The following is a 23,649-nucleotide window of genomic DNA, read 5'->3' as shown; positions in this document are numbered from 1 at the left end:
TGTTAAACGAATTCACATAGCAATTGCTGGGTGAAGAGGTACCCAAATAAACTTTTTTCCTCCAATATACTTAAGACACCTCGTCTTCGTTCTTCCCACGGTATTGATTGTATAACGTAGTTTTAAGCACCTCGAACGTATCTGCTACTTGCCGGAACCATAGTTGATCTTCTAAAACACCTTTAAAGGCTCTTTCCTTGTTTTTACTCGAATAATTTCGCCGATACGTGGTGCTAATATCTCAGCATTGATGGAAGACGGGTGATATTTTTGCAAAGTTGCTTCGATCACATGGAAGTTGAGGTTATGGATGAGTATTCATTTCATTGGAACAATAACGTACAATGTTATGTAGTGTACTGACAATAGGTGAAACTCTTGACATATTTAAGATGATAAATATTTTACTCAATTATTATTACTTCTTTCAAATTCTTATTAATGAATTTCATAAAATGAAAATATGTTGTGTCAAGTTTAAGGTTGACATTAACAGGGATATTTAGTCAAAAACTTCCTTAATAAGTGGGAAATTTAAAAATGTTGCACCAGGGGTCCGTATAACCCATGTATCTCCACTCGACATTATTTTTAGGAACTTAAATATATTTTTGTAGTAACTTCGAGATGTTTTTTTTTCTTATTTATACAATAATTTATGTTTTTGATTACAGATGGGGTATATTAGAACTACCGATTGCACATATTTTATTGAACCGGCCGAGAAATTAACTGAAGGATCATCTGGCAGTTTAATTCACAGGATTAAGAGGCTACCGCATCCTACAAGAAAAATTAATGATGTCAATTCAGATATACAATTTGATGAAAATAATGGTAAGTGTATATGTTTATTATATTTTTTACAGTGAAATCATTATTCTTAAGAATAAAATTAAGTGAGTATTGACTGAAACAATGGTAGATGACAATATTTTTCGGGAAAATTCGATTATGTTCAATGTAGAGAATAAAAAAATGCACTTTTAATGTAGAAAATTTCTTAAATATTAATTATTGTTGTCAAGTGCAATTTTATATAATTTTAAATCTGTCACGTGATATAATTTGTATTAAAAATTTACATTATTCAAGTTTTGCTACATTTTGAAACTCGTTAGCCAATTAGACCACCCAGTATGTGTAAACACGCCGAAGGCGAGGTTAACATGAAGTAAAACTATAAAAAAAATGAAAAAAAAAATTGCACAAAAAATAAAGTTAAGTAAATACGTAGATAGAGACAGACCAGCTGGTATGAGCCACTTAAATAGCGTGGATGATTATTATTAAATAGCTGGTTGTGTATATGCATAATGGTGCATAAAGAAAGAACAGCCAACAATCTAAAAACAACATCGATGTCGCTGGTTTACTTCGCCTCTAGACTGCTCGGCTCCTCGAAGGTAGCGAACCGCAAAAGAAATTCGCCGGTTGGAGTTTATTCCACCAGCGGTTACATAAAATATTATTCGATGCGATATTTTTAAAATTGAAGCCATATAAACTGCTGAAATATAAATATTCTGCTGTCATATCTTTATTATAATCAACTGCACAGTTTTTTATTTTTTTTAGCAGTTATTAATAAAGGACTAGGCGCGAAACCGTCTTCCAGCGTGTCCTAGTAGAATTCCTAGAGAACATAGCCCATTCAAACAGCAATTTTTGCCATTGTCAACCCAACTGAAATTTACTACATCGTGACTGTCAAACCATGTTCCATCTAGATAAATTATGTGTCTATTAGAACTTCGGTAGTCTTTTATATGACGCAAATAATCTTGTTGCAATCGAACGAGTCTTGATAATTCGGTTATTGCTATTCCTTTATTCAGTTTTTTGTGTTTAAAACCAGATGCTAATAAAACTTAACGCAATTTTTCTAAACTGACTTAATTGTATTCTATATAATCTGCTACCTTTTGCTGTATAACTTCTAATGTCCCCCTTCATTATATTCATTCGTCCATGGTATAAAGAACGCCCTATTTCTATTTATTTAAAGAAATTTATGAATTAAATTAATCTCACCAAGCCACGCCAATGCTTATCGGAGACTTTCTAGCGGGAATATTGCGAATAAATTGTGTACATACAGCTCCGGCCAATAGAAATGCATTTATGTTTACGATTCGATGTTTTCAATGGTATACAGTGGAGATTATGAGTCCACGTGGGCTGGCGGTTTGTTAGAAAGAAGAAATATAAACGCATTTTGAGTTTTTATTCGTTTTAGATATTGTTTTCTGATAGAAATTCCAATATTGCTCTGGAAGTGTTTCTTCTAACGCCTCCCTATTATTCATAGTTCTTTGACTTTGCTTACATCGTATGCCGTACAGGTTTTACGCCTCGTAAGTCCCGAATCGAAGGTCAGATCTTCTCAATGCCATGATTCGTCCTTGGAAATATCTAGATAAGGTATGTTACGGAGATTCGATTCCGATTCCGAATTCAGAAATTCGGAACTTTCTATTGATGTTAAATCTCCGATTTCGACTTCGATTCCGATACTTTTATATTCGAGGTTAGAATCATAGGGCGTAGTGTATGAACAGGTTTATACTTGTCACGCGAATAATAGCGCAGCGCTTATTCTGTTTATTACTCTTTCACTTATCATTTCGTATTCGAGTAAGATGGTTCTTTTGTTTTATTTGTTTACGCTTGAGTTTCTGATGAGTTTTTCATAGTTACATTGTGCCTTGAGCCCTATTTGACGTTACCAAAGGCCGATGTCCGTTGAGAAGCCGTTAAAACTTTGTAATGAAATATATTAACGAAAGGGCGGAACGACTATATCTTTAAAAGGTCATTTAAAGTAGGCAAATCCTTCTGAATACGAAGAATTAAATAAACTAGAAACTTTCCATATTTTGTTAATTCTTGTGCATGTATTCATTTGGATAAATATTTTGTTTCGTATTCATGAATTAACTCCTCTTTCAGCCAGTACATTTTAAATTTTCTCTATAGGTACGCTATCAAAGGTTTTTTTCTAAGTCACGTTCAACTTTTTTTTCTTGTATTGCTTTTTCTGGTATAAATACATGATTCCAATAATATACTAAATAAATTGGTCTAGCTATTATGGAATTTTAAAAATTCGGCGAATTCGCGCGACGCTTTTTGAGCGGCGTCTTTCACCTTTTTTATAACTGGAGGAATTAGTTTGATGTTTATTTGCATATAAGTTATTTAGTAGTAGGGGTTTATTTATAGTATTTTTTCTAAATAATTTCTAGGAAAGTTTATTTATTTATTTCTTTTGTTTCTTTTTGTTCTAGAACTTTTTAGAATTTTATTTAGGTATATAAATGGTTTGTGTAAACGCAGTTAATTAGTTTTAAGTAAATAGTAGTAGTGAAAGGAACGAATTAGTAAAAGTGATCGTAGGAAATATTTAAAAGTAAATTATGATAAGTTAAGTGTAGTGTAAAGTGTGTAAATAAATTAAGAACGTAAGAAACAATGGTTATTAATTGACCCCCACGAATAGAAAGAGTGTAAACAAATACGAAAAACGTTACAATAATATGCTCATTAAAATGCTATAAATCAAAATTCATCTTAAATAATGAAATAAAGTCATAGAAAATAAATTACGTTGCAATCGACGATATATTTGATTATCTAATTTTTATTGGTCATTGCTGATCATGGAAATGAATTAAAGATTAAAAGATGACAATCCATTTATGTTGAATTCGCTTCGATAGGTACAGTGGGTGTGCCAATGAATTATGTCTACTTAAAATTAATAAAGTCAACGATAAATATTTTCTTGAAGAACATGTACCACCTACTGTTTAATATCTCAACTCAAGGAATATTTTAAAGGATTTTTGAAAGGGAAATGTAAATTACACCAGAAAAAAAATTCAAAAAAGACTCATTTTTATGGGGGTGAGTAGATGATGTGAAAATAATGCTTTGCCTTCGAAGTCGTGAATGTGAACACTATGAATATTTAATGGATGATTACGTATATCCTTGTAGTATGTTTGACGGAATCAAGGACGGCTTAACAATACGTAACTTTGACAGAGACAACCTGTACAATCTAAATGAATTTTTCAATCGGTTTTTTAATAAAAAGATACTCTCTATTTAGCTCGATAAAATTAATGGTTTAGGAAATATGCAGACTTTTAGATCATTGTACATGACAATTAAACCGTTCGCCATAAAGAGACATTGTGAAGAAAATTATCACAAATTGTAATTATTCATTGAAAATGTCTACGAGAGGTATTAGAACACAATCATACATTACTAATTAAACTGCATACTGTCGAATATCGTGTTACTTACATAAAGAAAAAATTATAGTTGAGTATTCAGGTTATTATAAAAAAAATGTGGACCTACGTAATTATTCCCCACTATTCCCGCCCATACATTAACACAAAATCGATGTTGATTCTTAATTATTAATAAATCCGTCTCGTGTTAAACCAGCTTCATCAGTAAACAGTACTTTTCTAACAAATGTATTATCAACTTGTTGTTTATCTAGAAACCAAAGATTGTATACTAGTCTTGCTGGATAATTCTCTACTTCCATGGCATGCACTTTCTGGATGTGAAAGGGATAAAGAAATTATTACTCCTGGAGAATCCTATGAATACTTGTTGATACATTAAATTGACATTTTGCGTACTCTTCTTATAGTTCGTTGTTGACCTTCGCCACCTTTGACCATAATGGAAACTATTTTACTCAATTTATATAGACAAACCTGTTTTCCGTAAGTTGCGATCATCCCTAACAAAAGTTTTACAGAAGGCGATCAGTACCAAATCATACATTAAATGCATGTCAGCATATTCACTAAAGGTAAATTTTACCATATTGGAACTTTAAATACGATGTTTTGTACGAATTTTTTGATTGTGTTATAAAACCTCTTGTAGCTATTTTCAATAAATAATTATAATTTATGATAATTTTCTTCAGAATGTCTCTTTATGGCCAACCGTTCTCTTGGCATGTACATTAAAAAATCGTTTGAAAAATTCAAAAGTCCCGGAACACCCTATATAAATATACAATGATTCACACAAAATACCGTGAAATGTGTAAAAAAAATTTATTGCTTTTGGATAGTAATACAATCAATCCGAATTGTAGATGCATTATACAAGGTGTTTCGGAGTAGCACTCCAACCTCTCGGAAAATGATTATATAGGTAAATATAAGAAAAAAAGTTGGTATAAAAAAACTTCGTAAGAAATTCGATAGATTCCTGATCCACCAATAGGAAGCCTTATTGAATGTCTTGGGTCTGAAATTGTCATGCAAATTTGTTTGGTCTTTACGTATTTTGACCTGAAAAATTGAATAAAATAAGTCTCAGATCTGTAACTGTAATAGTTTTTACGTTAACTGACGTAAAATACAAAAAACTCAACTCCAAAATACACTTTTTTCACGTTTGAAGTAAAATAACTTCGTTAAATGCTTAATAAATGCATTCTAAACTTACAGAAAATTTAATTCTGAAGAGAATGTACAGCCACAATGGAAAGTTTTATTTGAAAGTTTAATACATTAATTAAGAATTTAGCGAAGTTATTTTACTATAAACGTAAAACGAAACACACTGTATATGTAAGGCTTTTTTCGGAATGGCTTGTCGTGAGCCCAAAATCAGGAATGTTTTTTTTCGTACTTTTCATTGCTTGCTTTGTTGTACTAATTTTTGATCCGAATACAGTTAGTAGTTTCAATGATTGTAATTTATTGACTGATTCTGACAGTTTATAGCTGTTGTACATAAAGTATTACCATATTTCTATGTCGAACTTGTTATTAAAATAACTATTGTGGTCTATTTATTAAGTGATATAAGAAAAACATGACGAATTTCATGGGAGTACTACACTATTGCTGAAACAATGTAAATGGATAACAAAGAGGGTCCCACGTTAACACGATCTTTTCGCGATACAAACTCGAACGCTCCAAGTAAAATTTTTTTTCAATTATAGATGTAATAACGCTGAAAATCAATTTTCTATGGTCTGGCATGTTTGGAATTTCGAGTTCCTTAAACTCAGATTTCAAGGTGAAATTTATGGCTGAGCGCGTCCTTCTCATAGTCTCATCGTTTGTTGTTTATCTTTAATCTCGATAGAGAAATGAATCGCGTCTCTTTTATCTTTCGCTCTTTTCTTTATTGGCGTTTGTTTTGCTATAGGAGCCGCTTGTCTATAACAAATTACGTCGGTGTTCTATTCCACCGTCGGTATATAAAAAAATTTCATAATGATATAATATGCTGCATGGTAACTGCCAAATGGATTTGACCAACTAATTCAGTCTAACTCCAATACCAAAACCAAAATATCAGAACCTTTTATCCGTCATAGACTTAAAAGATTCATCCAATAAAATTTTACGTTAGTTAAATTTTTACAAAAAGTGGAACAGTAACGAACAAGTTCCAAACAAAATCTTTTTTTGCTTTTCGAAATATTCGCCCTTAAGGTCTACCTGTACATTTTTTGTATACAATCCTTGAAATATTTTCCCACTCTAAATCTGACACTGTAGGAAGTCTACAACAGTTTCTTGAGGTGTCCGCTGTACGCGCATCTTTTGTTTAACAGTGGTAAGCAAGAAAAAGTCATCGACGTACTTTATGAAGAATCCATTTGGAACATATTTTTTTCGCAACTATATGTTCATACAAATTCGATTGTATTGCAGTTTACCGTATCTTAAGAGGCGCCTCTATCTACCTGTAAGTCACATGCCGATTTCTTTACTGCACTATTTTTTCTTTTTCTATAAAAAAATATTTATGTTATATGACAAGGGAAATAAAAATACAAGAGTTTTCGGATTTTTATTTCTCTTTAGTATTTTACGAGAAAATTAAGTTTATTTTATTTGGAACAAATTTGGCACAGTAGACATAAATCACTAGTATATGTAAATAACAAATACGGTTACGAATATTAAGTACTGTGAAATAAAAGAAAGCAATTGCGTTTGGCGCTGAGACAAAGGTTCACTTTGCATTTCCAACATTCAATGTGTGATCGCCCAGTGCATTCAGGTACCTTACAGCGTTGCCTAGATGTCCACGCAGGCATGTGATCCAGTTGATCCAATCGAACATCCCTGGAAGGCATTATTGCAATTGGTCCTCTTGCTTTCTTTTCAGCAATTTGGTTTTCAAGTGCATTGGATGGGCGTCCTCGTTTAGTATTTGCAGTAGGTTCCTTCATCCATCATAATGCTTCACCTAAAGCCAACTTGAAATCCACTAGAGGGAGCCAAGCTTCTGCATCGGATACAGAAGCCAGGCGTTTACGGCGGTCATATCAAACATATGGAAAAATATACGACCTTATTTGATTCCTGTAATAACCCAATAGGGCATCTAAAAGATCAACGCCTCCCATATGCTAGTTATAAGTCTTGACGGCGCTAGGGCATGGTTTGGTAGGTTAGGCTACACAACATCTATGCTTCTAGGAATGACAACAGATTTTGGCCGACCTTTGCTTTGATGAAATTCTGCAAATCAGCCTTTTCTAATAGTGCAAAAGTTGCGCGAAGCGATTCTATCCATTTTTGATGAGTAAGGTCTTCTTTAGACCCTCCATTTTGTACAAACTTGTTTCTTTCAAACGTTCACTATCACAGTCAATTTTTAAATTGCCAATGGCGTCGCAATAACAATAATCAATGGTCACAACTCATTAACGTTACCTTTTGTTCGTAAAAAGGCAACTCTCGCATCATATTTGATCTTAGAATGATTAGGACTGTTAACTATGTAATGCTCTCTGTTTTATGATACTAGCTGTCAAGTAACTGCTTAAACTAGATAATTAAAGAAGAGCAAACCATAGGGTTCTTTCCCACTAGTCATATTTCTATATCCACCTACCATTTACTTAGAAACATATTGCATAAAACTTATAATGTCATCATCATCATCGCTCTGTTCCAGAAAACCGAACAATAATTGAGGAAGACTACCAAGAAACCGAATATACAATCAAGAATCATCGTATAAGAAGACGTTCAATATTGCAGAACAAACAAGATGAAGATGATATTGAAGGTACCTGCGATACGGTCAGTATAAAAAATTCCACAACATCTAACTGTGTTTAGGTTATAAGGAAATTAATTTTTTTCCAAATTAGGTGGATGAAAGAATATGGCATAGTTCGGCAGATGTCGCTAGAGATGATGTTCGTCCACGACGTAACGCTGAATGGAGTAGCACGAATAGAATCAGTAACGAGAGCTTTGTTAAAGTATTGGTTGTAGCTGACAGTAGCACGCTTAAATATCATGGAGATCATGAAGATTTGGTCAGCTATATTCTAATGCTGATGTCGCATGTAAGTAGATACGCGGCTTGTTCATAAAATATTATTCCCATTGAATAATACGTATTTGGAAAGCTTAGACTTCCCTCTATTCTTTAACACAATCGCCGTTTAGATCAATCCATGGAAGCTTTATCTTTAACGACTACCAAGATAAGAATCAATGTTGTAGACAACTCACCGGGGCGCGAATTGGAAGGAAGGGAGCCAAGCTACACGCCAGACTCGCCGAATTCTGCCTATTAGCGTTCCCAGCCTTGTTTAGTGGACAACTAATGCGCATGAAAACTAGAAATACACTCAGATTTTTCTATAGATAAAAATATAATTTTTCTCATCTGGATAGCCATTCAAGGAAACGAGGAAATCAATTTTTGGACTAGAAACAGAGGGCTAAGAAATGCTTCACCTGAAGAGATACGTTCGGTATCTAGTAAATCGAACTTTGAAAATGAGACTTTATATATATTTATATATTCCAGATAGCTCTTAGGAAACTATGTCTGAGATTGAAGTAACAACAAGCGTTTCAAAGGGTGCTCAAAAGGATATTACCATTTTATAAAACTTTTCGTATGAATAAGGATGAAAAGACTGCAGATTACTTGGGGAAGAGAGTCAAACATCGATACAAATAATTTCTGTATGAACCAAAACAGCAGAAATTGAAGTAAACTAGTCCATTCTTAGAATATTGCTCTCAAATCTGAAGCTTGGCTCTCAAGCATAACATAATGAAGCTTGACTCGATAGAAAAACGAGTAATTCAGCGTGGAACAGAAACTTATACAGCTTAGAACGTAGAAAAAAAGACGCTGGCCGATAGAGCAGTATTTGCAAGATTTACTCGAGATGCAGGCACGCTGAGCTCCCCTGCAGACGCCCAGAACGACAATTTATCTTTTTTTTTCCTGCACACTACAACTATAACGGGCACTGCAGGAAACACTTGAGCTATTCGAGTCTACTAGGGTTTATCCCATAGAAAAGACGCAGGATATCTTCATTTAAAAGAATGATGCATGTAACATCTTTTAGAAAAAAAAAACATTTTTGGAAATATCACTTTCAGATGAGGTTTGCATTAAAAGAGGAATATTGAATGTAAAAGAAGAAAAAGATACTGGTACGTCCACGTGAGAAGAATGGAGGAGAGTAGACTGCCACGCATCGTACTTGAAGGGAAACCCATAGGGAAAAGAGAACGTAAACGACCACCAAAGAGATGGATGGATAGCTGGCAGTCCACCTCCCAGGTACTGATACAGAGGAACCTGCAAAACTAACAGATCATGGGATCTTAAAAATGAATAAGAAGAAGAAGACCCAGTATTTCCTCATTATAACCTGGATACATCTCAGCAAAAATTTTGAACATCAAATTCCATAACTTAGCTCGTATCATCAGCGTAAAGTATATTGTTGACATATTTTTTATTAACAAAAACATTAGCGATCTCTTCTTTGAATGTTTCTGAAGCTATGGAAATAGAATAAACCCTTGTCTCATTCCTTTTCTTATTTCAATCTTAGAGTAAATTTGGTAATCCAAGCTAACGGTAGCGGTAAGATGCCAGAAGAGATTACCTAGCAATTTTTATCTTTTCATCGTGTCACTTGAGTTGTAAACAATGTTTCACGTGTACCTAATCTTTTCCAAATTGTTTATACTAAATATTCCTGTTAAAAAGATTTCTAACGATCATAGTTACTGTCCATTGGGAAAAATAGACCGTGAAAATACTTTTTCTTTTATTTCTTGTATCTTATATAAATAGAATTGATGAATAACCCTATACGTTTTGTAGGTTTCGTTTCTGTTTAAAGATGAAACGATTGGGAACGCAATTTCCTTATCAGTTGTAGATTTTCAAGTACTGAGCACACAAGATTTTTCCAATATAAATTCCTCAGGTAACCGAAAAATTTTTCTAGTGCAACTAAAGTATTAAAATAAAGAATTGTTTAGGTATGTTGATCAAATTTTGTAACTGGACGAAGCGCATCCCAACTAAAGATCGTTTGCACAACGTGGCGGTACTATTAACAAGGTAAACGACAAAAAAGGCATTTAGAAACAGAAATTACCTAATATTAATATTTTCAGAGATACCATATGTCGTAATGAATCAACACCTCAACATTGTACCACACTAGGTGTCGCTGAAGTCGACTCGATGTGTCAATCCGGATGTGCTATAGTAAGAGATAAAGGATTAGCTACTTCTTATACTATAGCTCACGAATTAGGTCATATTTTGAGGTATAGTATAAAAAAATTATTTGTTGTGCATATTGTACATCAATTTTAACAGATATATGTTTATGTAGATTAAAAATAAATAGTAAGGAAATTATAACCCTCTAAATAAGTGTATTGAACAGTTTCAAATACTCTTCAAATATTTCTTGGTCTTTAAGAATGATTTCAATGATAAATGTAAATGATGACGAAGTTGAAAAAGTATATACAAGTGAGGTTGGATAAGTACATATTCTACAAACGAAAAATGAAAATTAAAAAAAAAATAAGACTTATTTTTCGATGTAATATCCTTGTAATTTAATAAAATTGACCTAGCGATGCACCAATTTCTTTAAATCGCCTAAAAAATACGTTTTCTCGAAGTCTGCAGAATAGGGCTCCGTAACGGCGATCACCTCCTCATTCGACGCGAATTTCTGCGCAACGAAAGACTTTGTCAAATTTGGAAACTAAAAAAGTCGGTGGAAGTTTTACATTTACAGTTCCTAGCTCAATTAGACCAATTGGGCTGTGGCGAGTACGGATATGTGAACCGATCCGTTATCATGATGGAAGAGCACTTTTTCTTCGCCAAAAGAGGCCGTTTTTCTTCAATTTGGCCTAATAATCCAATATACCACAACCCTGTAACTGTTTTCTTTGACAAAGTATTTTATGTGAATCCCAGAGAGCAGTGGTAATTACCTCTCAGATTATTCTTTGTATTTGGAAACTAAAAAAGTCGCACCAAAGACCAAATCTCGAGAATACGGTGGATGTAGTAGCAGTTCGTAGCTCAATTAGATCAATTAGTCTGTGGCGAGAACGGAGATGTCAACCGATGCGTTATTATGATAGAAGAGCATTTTTTCTTCGCCAAAAGGGGCCGTTTTTTCTTCAATTTGGCGTAATAATTCGATACACTACAGCCCTATGACTGTTTCCCAAGTAGTTTATGTTAAGTGGCCATCACCTTTCAGGTAATTCTCCCTGTTAGCCGTTTTCGTGTCACTTGGACGTGGTTCATCAAAAACCACGTTGGAAGTATTTAAATCAATTTTTGACGATCGAAACCGAAAATCGAGAGTTACAATACACAGTATAGTGATTTTCCTTCCAGACGGATATTACTTGTTTACCATTTGAGATATTGGCATATCTTTTTGAGACTAAGGCCTCTTAAATCAAATTCATCCAATGAATCGTAAAATAACTTTCAGTTAATCAATTTTGAAGGAAAATTTTCTTTGCAATGACATCTGGATGTTTTCCACATGAAAATAATGAGCTGTAGTATGAGTACATTTTTTATGTATATTATTGTATTCACATTTATTTTTTTAACTGTATAATCGTTGTTTTTCCTTCCATTTTCATCCAAAAATAAATCAGCCCCCATGATGTTCAAAATAATATGAATACATTATATTTTTTATGAACCTTTCATCAATGTATCCAAATAATAATTTACGTGGTTAATTACTCGCAAGAGTATCAGCACTACAGGCTTATCTGGCTCAAGGTTTCGAAATATATCACTCTTTTTTTCCTTTTTTTTCTTTTCTCAAATCTTTCCTCGCCTCCTGCAATCTTTTTTTCTTTCTCACTAATCTTCTCCAATACTTGTTTCACCCATCTATCTTCCACCTTCTTGTCCCAACCAATTTGCTCTTTGTGCTTTAATTTTATGGGTGATACTTGACTGTTTATTCTTCTTCTGTACACTCCTTAGTTTTCAGGTTTTTGGCTGTTCGTGATACATCTCTCAACATTTTTGATACCATACTTCAGCTTTACTGCCTTTTGGTACTTTTGTTTCTATTTTCCGTTATTCGTCTCCTTTATTTGTTATTCTGTAGCCATTATTTCCTTCTCGTTGATTCAAGCAGTCTCTTGAAGTTGTTTTTTGATAAAGAGTTGCTCTATTTCAATATCATTCATTGCTTTAAAACCTCATTGGGATTCTTCTACATTTTCTTTGTAATATTTTCTAATATGTTGTCAAGTATTTTTCCCTAAAACTTTGTGTAATACTTCTAAAAGTGCTATTGCATTTTTCCTTGGGACCTTTTTTGTTTATTGATGCCCGTTTTTCAACTTAAAGAGATCTTTCCTTTTTAACACACTAGTTTCAAGATGAGCCATTAAGATTTTAAAATAGTACACGTATTGTATCTAACTGCGAGTTTAATAAAAATTTATAATTTTTCCTACTCAAATCGATAAATTTATTAAATTTAGGAACCGGTTGCATCATCAGTTGAAAGAATCAATGAGTCATACAGACAAATTAATTCGAAAACGTTTAATATAAAATTAAAGAAATGTGTTTTAATTGATGATGCAAAATTGATGATAATTAAGAACGATTTAAAATGAGATATGTATTTGTTTTGATTTGCATTTCAGTATGCCGCACGATGAAGACAAGAAATGTGAAAGGTTTAATAGATACATTAATAATACGAATATCATGAGTAAAGTAATTAAGAAGGATACTAAACCGTTTACATGGTCACCTTGTTCGAGATATTACATCACCGAATTTTTAGAGTAAGTTGAATTATAGAAAATAAATAAATCAACATTGAGATAATTATATTTTCTTATTAGATACAACGCTCTGTAGCTCATACTTTGATGCGCGTCATCAATGAAGTATTGTTTACCAAATTTGATACCAAACCAAAGGAAATAATGTTTCTAGAGGTTTTTTGTCCCATTTTACAAGATCTTAGCATTATTCCTTCGAGTCTCTTTGCTGAAAGAGGTTGAACATTGGTAAAGTAGATGGTCTGCTTTATAGCAGAATCTTCAATTGTCGTTCACTGCAATGTTCATTGTCTTAATGTTGTATTTGACCTCTAAGAAGACTGACCACTAGTTTAATGTCGTCTATGGACATTTCGAAAAGTTTTCGCACACTTCTTAGCTGATGGTTATGATTTTTTTTATTATCTTAGTGTTTTTAGAGTTTGTTTACACTTCACAGTAGCTTTGACGTGCACTCAATAGCCTTGGCTATCGGAGCGAATATAAATTTGTTTCGAACGAGGTTTCTATTCAAAAACTGATAAGTGATTATCCTAATGGTATAAATGCCCGATCCAGGTCTTTGTACTAGTTTAGAAACCATAGGAATACATTTCGGGTTTGCGTAATATCTTTAGAGCCATGATTCGCGGTCATTGATTACCACTTGGTACCAATTGGTTTGTACTGCTTCCAAGCTTTATCCAATCTAAAATCTTTGAATGACCTGTCAGATTTCCTCATTTTAATTTAACTGTCAGAATCAGCCTGTGGACCTTGCCCAATGCTCTTTTTTCACAATAAGGTGAAGGGAGAGCAGATTTAGCACCGCCTCTAAGGTATTCCAAAAGAACATACGTTTTATACCCCGATTAACGATCTGTGAGTGACAATTGATATATGACAGTTGTCAAATTGGTGTTTTTAAAATTTCGACTCACTTTAGTTCAATTTTGCTTGATTATAACTAAAAATTTTCTAAAAACAAATTGTTTATGAATATTCGGAAAAATCGTGTAGAAAGAAATTAAAAATTTTTAGCAGATTCACTGTTTTGAATGAAAACATAAAAATAATGAACCATTATCACCCCTTAAAGGCTGTATTACAGCAAGAATATCCGATCGTTACCGTGATACCCTTCATAACGAATGTAGTATTTTAAACAAATCAGTATAGCCGTTTTCACTTTCGCATTAGAGCTGGAAAGCCTGCAAGTGGGAATTTATTGAAAGAAATTTGTTGATATTTAACGCGTGCACGTGGTTTAAGCGCTTTCTTATTCTAGTCGCCATTTTCTACGTCAGTTTAGTGTTTCACTGTTTGATGCCTTAATCGTCGGATATTCATACTTAGTTGGCAATCAGGAATTGATGCAAACATAAATCTTCTGATATGCCCCCCTTTTCATTACCAAAGGTCAATGTCCTGAGCCTTTTAACATTACTAACAAAAGCTATAAGGCTTGCCGGAGGGTTTGAAACTCGCACTTTTGAGTGTTGAATACACATCAATGATGTGGTATGGAGTCTCTTCCTTCTCCATACACCAGAGAAAAGAAAAATACGAAGTCACGGATTTTTTGTTTTCTTTTTTCGAATATTTTAAGAAGTAATTTTCATTTCAAATGAAAACTTTTAAAAAGCATCTGAGAATAAGTGACTAAAAAAGCGAGCTGACACTTTGAGGTGAACAAAATAATTGGGACAGTTTGTGACGTCAAAAACATAACCTCAACATGAGAAATTATTTTATACTTATTTCCAAATGATTCAAGTTTTCATTTCCATTTCAAATAAAAAATTTCAAATATCAGCTCAAAACAAATGAAAAATAACAAAGTAAAAAAGCGAGCTGTCACTGTGTGGTAAACAAAACAATTGGGACAGTTCGTGATGTCACAAACATAACCTCAATATGAGAAATTCACTTATTTCTAAATGATTCAAGTTCAAGTTCTCGTTTCCATTTCAAATGTAAAATTTAAAAAATCAGCTCAAAACAAATGAAAAATAACAAATAAAAAAAGCGAGCTGACACTATGAGGTGAACAAAACAATTAGGACAGTTTGTAATGTCTAAAACATAACCTCAACATGAGAGATTTACTTATTTCTAAATGATTCAAGTTTTCATTTCCATTTCAAATGAAAAATTTAGAATGATTAATATTTTCATACTTCAGCTCCATCATGTTTGTGGATTATAATTAAGTATTCAATTTAATTGATTTAATTGCCGTGAATTTCTTCCTTTTTGTTTCCTGCTTGTGCTTAAACTGTTTTTAAAAAACTCCTTTCACTTTTACGGAAAAAAACAAGTCTTGTTAATCAATTCTTAAAATAAAAAACGTCCAATTAACCACATGCCATTCAATTTAATCTCTGAAATATTATTAATTAACTTCACTAGGAATTTCAAACAAAAAAATCGAAAAGAATCTAATGTAGCGAAAACGTTATGACATACATTTGTTGATATTAATTAAGCGAAATTCATAACTGAGTTTATGGCTTTTCTGTTCCGAATACTAACTAACTTACCGATAGAGTTAATGTTAAAACGGTACTAATTATGGGTGCGATTACCTAATTCTCTTTAATCTCTCAATGTTATCCGTTTTTTTAACGATTTACACTATAAGTTATTTTCGCAAAGGCTATCGAGTTTTCAGAATTAGTTAATTTTTTTGAATACATATGTTTATACACTTGTAAAATTATTTTATAAAAATTCCCTTCAATTGTAAGCTTTATCTTATATTAGTTAAGTTCAACACGAACTTTTTTTGTGTGTATATAAACGTGTTGTTAGTCTACTTGTTGTTTATTCTTATTAGCGATTTTTTCTTGGAATTCAATTGACATCGTTCCATCGGTAATTGTAGAAACTGCGAAAAAATCTGGGTCGGCACTGGTACTTCCTTTTAGGGAAATCAATGGGAATGTTTTTATAACGACAGGTGGTTGTAGGTCCGCAACGTGTAGTTCCTCTTTTGTTTTTCGTGTCAATCTTCTTTCTTTGGAAATATCGACATATTTATCGTATTTCGAGTTTTGGGCGTACGAGTATTATGTAAAATATTTTTTATAATGAATTATATAAGTGGAAAGTACAAGTACAAAAAAAATGTAAAAATTGGCAAAATTCAATAATAACTAGATATGTACCACGATTGGGGTGGAAAATGAACATTTATGTGATACTGACATATATAGACTGCTACTTTGACTGAAAAAGTACCAAAATTTCTAAAAGGATTAACGTCAAAACGATATTGCACGAAGTCCTATTTCCTTGGCTCTTAGACAGTTACACGGACTGCTAGTTTGGTTTAAAAAGTAGCAAAATTTCTAAAAGGATTAACGTCATAATGATATTCCACGAAGTCCTATTCACTTGGCTCTTAAATAGTTACACGGACTGCTACTTTGGCTAAAAAAGTAGCAAAATTTCTAAAAGGATTAACGTCAAAACGATATTGCACGATGTCCAATTCCCTTGGCTCTTAGACAGTTACACGGACTGCTAGTTTGGCTGAAAATGTAGCAAAATCTCAACAAGTATTAACGTTAAAATGATATAGCACGCAGTCCTATTCCCTTGGCTCTTAAACAGTTACACGGACTGCTACTTTGGCTAAAAAAGTAGCAAAATTTCTAAAAGGATTAACGTCAAAACGATATTGCACGATGTCCAATTCCCTTGGCTCTTAGACAGTTACACGGACTGCTAGTTTGGCTGAAAATGTAGCAAAATCTCAACAAGTATTAACGTTAAAATGATATTGCACGCAGTCCTATTCCCTTGGCTCTTAAACAGTTACACGGACTGCTACTTTGGCTAAAAAAGTAGCAAAATTTCAACAAGGATTAACGTTAAAACGATATTGCACGATGTCCTATTCCCTTGGCTCTTAGATAGTTACACGGACTGCTAGTTTGGCTAAAAAAGTAGCAAAATTTCTAAAAGGATTAACGTCAAAACGATATTGCACGATGTCCTATTCCCTTGGCTCTTAGACAGTTACACGGACTGCTACTTTGGCTAAAAAAGTAGCAAAATTTCAACAAGGATTAACGTTAAAACGATATTGCAAGATGTCCTATTTTCTTGGCTCTTAGACCCTTAAACGGACTGTTACTTTGGCTGGTTTTTAAGGTGCCTCTTTCTCAGATACTCCGCTTTAGTCCACATCGTCATTATTGAATATCAAGATTCCAAACACCAAACTTCTGTTTATAGTTTAGTTCATAGTACTGTCATTCTTCTAAAGATATAAATCGAATCAATATAAATATTTTAAGGTTAAGTTATTTTTAACTTGTTAGCTTTTGCCTTCTCAATAGGTATATATAATATTGAAATAAACACGTTAAAACTTTCGTTGTTGATGATAGTATTTTCAATATACTTCTCCGATTTTTTAGCTCAGAAAGATCCAGTTGCATGAGACTCCCACCAATAAACAATTATCTACCGGTTTTTCCGTACACGGAAACATTACCTGGTGATAAATTCGATTTAGACACTCAGTGCGAATTAGAGTTCGGACCTGGACGAAAAGTATGCCTGTCAGGAGTAAGTTGACCATTTTATCGTTCATAATTATAAATATTTAAGATTTCTGAACCAATTTTATTGTTTTTTCCATACAGGGTGGAGCAAAAAATTATAATATAAAACAATTATAATATGATATAATTGGAGTACGTCTTTTATTTAGAATAAATTTTAAAACTAGGACAGAGTGACTTTTCTATACAATTGTCTACTTTTCCAACACAAGTTCAAATCTACAGGGAGTTGTGAGTCGATAGATGGAATATGCAGGGTATTTAGGAACTTAACTTTAACGTAAAAACATAATTTCTATACATATTTGGTTACAACCTTTTGCTGTGTCTGATAGTATGAACTACATTACACAACAAAAACAGTGCAACAAGCATTATTGGCGCCGTCAGGAGGATTCTTGCACAGAAATCACCAGTTTCCTGCTCAATTTTGATGGTTGGTCAAAAATTACAAGAGCCTGAAAGCAACGAGATGAATCATGCAGATAAGAACAGCAGTGATAATCTTTCACAAATAAATCAATCCATTTAAAGACTTTCTAGTTCTAAAGAAGGTAGGAGAAATGTAGCGCTCAAGGGTTCAGCTTGCAGAATCAGCTAATATACACGTGTGAGCAACGAAAAGACGCAGAAAAATAATACAAGTATCAATAAAACCTGTTATCTTGTATAAAACTGTCTTTCCTAAAAATTTCTCTGGTTTTTTGGGTTTTCATTGTGAATATTTTTTTTAATGTGTATTTATCATTTCTGGCGCAGTCATTAGGATTCTTATACCAGTTTCCTGATCAAATTTAATTTTTGAGATGAAATCATCAATGATCATTCTTTCTAGATTAATTAATTCATCAAAGACGTTCTAGGGGGAAGGGAAATGTATTGCTCAAGAGACCAGTCTGTAGTTAATATCCACGCGTGAACATCGAGAAGGAAAATAATATAAACTCTAAAACACAAAACGGTGTTAACATAATTTTATGGCTGGATGAAAATTCACGACGATTTTTCATAAAAGTATGGGCGTGAATAATTAGTAGGCCATATTTTTTCAATAATACTTTCAGTGGCCAGAGATACTCGGAATTCATGACGTTCTATACCCAAGCACTAGCCATTTTTGGAAAAATTTGTTTATTTTTTAAATATTTTCTAATCTAGGTACCTTCTGCACCATGTGAGCATTTATACTGCACTGCCAATAACACGGAGTACGCTTGCACATCAACATTTTCCCCATGGGCCGACGGTACCAACTGCGGAGATGGTTATGAAAAAAAGTGAGAATTATCAGAATTTCTATTACAGAGTCACGTTTATCAAAATCATTTTTTAGGGTTTGTTTCAATGGCCAATGTAGATATGAATTTGAACTGATATCAGTGGATGGAGGATGGGGCCCGTGGATGGGGTAAGTGACCATTTTTCATATTTTAGTAGCTGTACATTTATTTAATTCTGCTTCCTGTTTCTGCGCCCACCTATAACATGATTGGCAGACTTTAAAACATATTTTTACTCTCTACTGATACAAATGTTATTTTAACTTTTTATCGGCTTTTTGTAAAATCATATTAAAATATTATAGAAAGTTTGTTAACCATTTGTGATTACCAGGGGGGGTAGCAAAGGCATATAGGTGTTGTCAGAAGTTTTATACAGAAAAGATTGGAATATAATAAAGAAATTCTCAAGGTTATCTCGAAAATTACATTTTATTTTATAATTCTAGATATGGACCATGCAGCAGGACATGTGGTGGTGGGGTGAGAGCGTCTCAAAGATATTGTAATTCTCCCAAGCCTGTTAATGGGGGACAATACTGTATCGGGGAGAATATAAGATATGAATCTTGTAACACGTTAGACTGTAATATTAATAGTGTAGAATTCAGGTATTTTTTTCCAAACATTTTTGAAAAAAATGTTAATTTTCAAAATGGTTATTTTTAGGGCGCAACAATGTTTGGAATTCAATAACCAAACACACTATTGGTACCCTGATTATGATATAGGTTAGTATTTTATTCGATCTATGAAGTTTTATGTTGCTAATTTTGTTCTTCTTTTCTATTCTTCTAGTTTTTGTTAATTTTTTTTTCAGTTTCTATTGTTTTTATTTCCGTTTTTTCTTAATGACATTTTCTGATTGCTTCTTACCTTATCAGGCTCTCCAAACCACTTAATTCAATACGGTTTTAATGGTAACACAGCTTGAATCAAGATTTAGAACGTTTTTATTTTCCTTTTTGGTGTAAAATATCTCTCCACACACTTTTCGAAATGTTGAATCGAGGTGTCATTTCTTATGTTTATTTTTTTTACAACAGTATTTGCCAGTATTAAAGCTTATGCAGCTGTTGAAAAAGATGTTGTTTTCATCAACAAATGATGAAAAGAAATGAACACAAAACTAGATGGTGAACAGAAAAAATAAATAAATAGACAAAGAATCATGGAAGAATCATATTGAAAGTGAAATTGGAGAGAAAAAAAACGCATGCAAAACCAAAAGAAACAAAATCAAGAAAGAAATTTGTAAAAAACAAAGTAGAAAACATGAAGAATTAGCAAATAACTATAAAGTTAATGATAAAGGATTTTCGAACATAATCAAATAAAAGGGAGTAAAGAAAAAAGAGGAAATAAGAATAAGGAAATTATAAAAATAAATTTGAAGGACATAAAAAACTGGATGGAATAATTATGAAGACTTTTGGAACTAAATTAAACGGATGGGAAGAAATAGAAAGGAAATAGGAAGAATAAAATCATTGACATGAACACGGAAGCCCTATTGGATGTGAAAGGAGTTTTTCGAAGAAAATTCAGTAACAAAAATGAAAACATGACACGAGGAGAGGAATTAAAGGACAAAGGGGACTTACTAACGACAATAGAAGCACGAGAGAAGGAATCGTGGAAGATGCAGGAGCAATAAGGAAATATTTAGGAAAAGCAAGAAAGGGATAGGATATTAAAGATAAATCCTCCAGTATGGGACACATAAAATATCTAGAGACTGAAAAATAAATAAAAAACCTTGAAATGAAGAAAATAATTAGCTACAGAAGCCTAGAAACGGTGAAATATGCGGAGGATACAACAAGTAGATATCAAAAAACGCACAAGGATTGTAGTAAACCAAATAAAAAGGAAAGTGAGGAAAACCTACGCAACAAACAAAGACATCCATAATACAGCGGCAGAGATAAAAAAAATAACAAAAATTGCTAGGAAAATGACGATGTATGGAGGTAATAATAGTAAAGATCAAAAAGGAACCAATAGCATACGAAATGGTTGTGAAAAACAATTGGTATGGACACATCATAAATACTAATAAGAAAAGTGATAGAAGCAAAATAAAAATAAGAAAAGAAGGAAAGGAAGGCCCAGGAAAACTTGACTAGAATAAGCAGCGCAGAAAGAAGGTAGAGAATGAAAAATAATACAACAAATAAATTAAATAGCAAGCAAAGAGACTTTTCTAAACATTTCTAAAGAAGAAGAATCGACTTTTTGTAATTATGTAATTTTATATTATTTTATAAGTAGAGAGATTCACTTGTGAAGTCAATTAAATGTGAGAAAAGTGAAAAAAAAAACTGAGACAGAACAAAACCAGGAATTTGTTGAATCATTTGAGTTCTGTGATGAAACGTTAAATTATTCGCATAATTCAGTTTTGAATTATAATGTCCGTTTTTGTATATATACAAAAGTGAGTTTGAATACACTAAACAAAAAACAACCGATACAGCCTCTATGCTAGGGTTGCCAACCGTCCTGTTTTCCCAGGACATGTTCTATTTTTTGTAGTGTCCTGGGACGTCCTGAATAGCTTTTAAGCAGCGTCCTGGGTTTTCAAATTTTAAAATTCGCGCGCCTCTTCTCAAATCTTGCATTAAACATACAGAGCTAGCTGTCCAATCAGATGACTATTTAGTTGTAACTATATGTTATAGTATTTAATATCTAATAGTTATAATCTACAACTTACCTAAGTTTCAAAAATTTGTTACCAACTAAAGTGTTTGTTTTATATTTTAATAACTATTTTTCAATAATTTTATTCAAATATTCTTATTATAAAGTGTTATTATTTTAATTACTTGAATTTTATTACACCTTTTTTCACTAGATATTTATTTAACTATTGTAACTCTATTAATTTTACTTGTTTTTAAACTGAATTGTCATGGTTTTTCTTCTGGTTTTTTAAATTTCAGGTTGGCAACCCTACTCTACGTAAAAAGTACACTTAAGTATACTTAAATCAAAATCGGATTGCCAGCGAACGTTCAATACGTTGCCGATAAACTTAAGTCGGAATTTCTGGAACCGTTGGTGGTATTCATACTGAACACACCGTTATAGAAACGCGCGTTACACAATGTTGGTGTAGTTGTGGTGTGAATAGTGTGTTCAGTACGTTCCCGAACATTAACGCTACTGATACCGTCCGCTGAATGCGACCAAAGTACTTTAAAATCTGAAAATCAGAAAGTCAATAATCCTGTTTGATTCTTCTATAACCGTGATGTTGTATCGGTTGCCAAGCACTTTCATCATTCACTGAAACTGACTTTGTAATAACATAGAGATTTTAAAAACAATTTCATTAATATGTTAAATCATCTGATATTACGAATTACATTACATTTTGATTTTTAGAAAGGCACGAAGACCACTGCAGACTCTTTTGCATTCCGAATAACATTAAACCCAGCTTCAGGTTGTTAGATAAAGTTGTGGACGGTACAAAATGCGGACCATCAGGATTCGGAATATGCGTAAATGGTATCTGTAAACCGGGCGGTTGTGATAATAAATTGGATTCTACGGTTTTCTTGGGTAGGTTAATAGTTGTAAATACGATTTTGTATTCCAGTAGTTGTTCTTTTATTCGTTATCAAATTTATACTTTATTAAGAATAAACTTGGATTATAAAAGCGATATACACATTATGTCAATTGTCAAATCGTTCACTTCCATCTCACGGATATTTCTAGAAATTCTGGAGTGCCCTTAGAACTAGGTAACCAACAGTAAACTGCAATCAGTTAACATTTAGAAAGAATCATTATTTACGATTAAAAGTAATTGTATAACCCTACATTATTTATGATATGTGAATTTATAAAACAGCAATTTCTACTAGTAGGTTTCATTGACTCAATTTCTATTTATCAACATTAACACTACTCAGCAACTCTATTTCTGTCATTAAGTTGAGAAGGAACATGTTCAGCTAATCAAAGGATTGAAACAAATATTTTTATTTTGATTTCAATCACTTTGTCACATACAGGTCTTTAAACAAAGATCTTTTCACGGACGCTTAGTTATCTCAGTTTTTGGTCGCCAGATCGGCGTTGTAGTCATCTTTTTCTTTCTACCAAGGATCACCATATTAGTAGGTTACTACTTGTTCATTGCCAGAAAGTTCTTCCTGGAAGACGATGCCCAGCATTCTCGGCATCGTTTAAGTGGTCTTCTTCCTTCCGGGATGTTCACTTTTGTGTTCTTCCATTCATTGTAGTTTGTTCCAGAATTTTCGTCTCTGTCTCACCCACCTCCTTAGTACTTTCATTCGATTGTGTTCATCGCCTGTTGTATTCTATAATAGATCTTACAGTCGTTTTATATATCTCGATTTTACTTTTGGTATTTAGGTATTTGTTCTTCCAAACTATATCTTTCAGACATCCTGAAATACGAGCCGTTTTCATCGTTTATTTTCTTACTCCCTCAAAAACATTCCCATAATAATTTATTCGATTTCCTATTGGTTCTCTAGACGTCACTAGACATTTGGTCTCCTCGGAGTTAATGAGCATGTTTAGTTGTTTTGATTCCGTTTTAAAAGAATGTAGTAGCCTTTGGAGATTATCTTCAGTATCTGCGATAAAGACAGCATCGTCAGCATAACA

General features: G+C 32.9%; 2 protein-coding genes across 9 annotated transcripts in view; one reads left to right on the top strand and one right to left on the bottom strand.

Moving 5' to 3' along the window:
• Positions 1-23,649, bottom strand: part of LOC130442436 (WW domain-containing oxidoreductase) — a 136,121-nt gene that overhangs the window by 76,280 nt on the left and 36,192 nt on the right. The window contains exon 7 of one of the 6 annotated variants that reach the window (XM_056776538.1): positions 18,095-18,174. The exons of the other annotated variants lie outside the window; for them this stretch is intronic. The gene's annotated coding sequence lies outside the window, so the exon portion shown is untranslated. Of the gene's footprint in view, positions 1-18,094; positions 18,175-23,649 lie in introns of those variants that run through there. 6 annotated transcript variants of the gene reach the window in all.
• LOC130442435 (A disintegrin and metalloproteinase with thrombospondin motifs 9) overlaps positions 1-23,649 on the top strand; it is a 213,014-nt gene that overhangs the window by 162,301 nt on the left and 27,064 nt on the right. For all 3 annotated transcript variants that reach the window (XM_056776533.1, XM_056776532.1, XM_056776531.1), the window contains 13 exons: positions 675-837; positions 7,975-8,102; positions 8,174-8,374; positions 10,171-10,276; positions 10,332-10,413; positions 10,470-10,625; positions 13,017-13,160; positions 17,570-17,720; positions 18,875-18,993; positions 19,050-19,124; positions 19,446-19,607; positions 19,666-19,727; positions 22,390-22,569. In XM_056776533.1, the coding sequence (XP_056632511.1) occupies positions 675-837; positions 7,975-8,102; positions 8,174-8,374; positions 10,171-10,276; positions 10,332-10,413; positions 10,470-10,625; positions 13,017-13,160; positions 17,570-17,720; positions 18,875-18,993; positions 19,050-19,124; positions 19,446-19,607; positions 19,666-19,727; positions 22,390-22,569 (1,729 nt within the window). The remainder of the gene's footprint in view (positions 1-674; positions 838-7,974; positions 8,103-8,173; positions 8,375-10,170; positions 10,277-10,331; positions 10,414-10,469; positions 10,626-13,016; positions 13,161-17,569; positions 17,721-18,874; positions 18,994-19,049; positions 19,125-19,445; positions 19,608-19,665; positions 19,728-22,389; positions 22,570-23,649) is intronic.

Source organism: Diorhabda sublineata, chromosome 4 (genome assembly GCF_026230105.1).
Source record: "Diorhabda sublineata isolate icDioSubl1.1 chromosome 4, icDioSubl1.1, whole genome shotgun sequence".
Taxonomy (NCBI): domain Eukaryota; kingdom Metazoa; phylum Arthropoda; class Insecta; order Coleoptera; family Chrysomelidae; genus Diorhabda; species Diorhabda sublineata.
The sequence above is the reverse complement of the archived record's forward strand: the minus strand, read 5'-3'. Positions and strand labels throughout refer to the sequence as shown.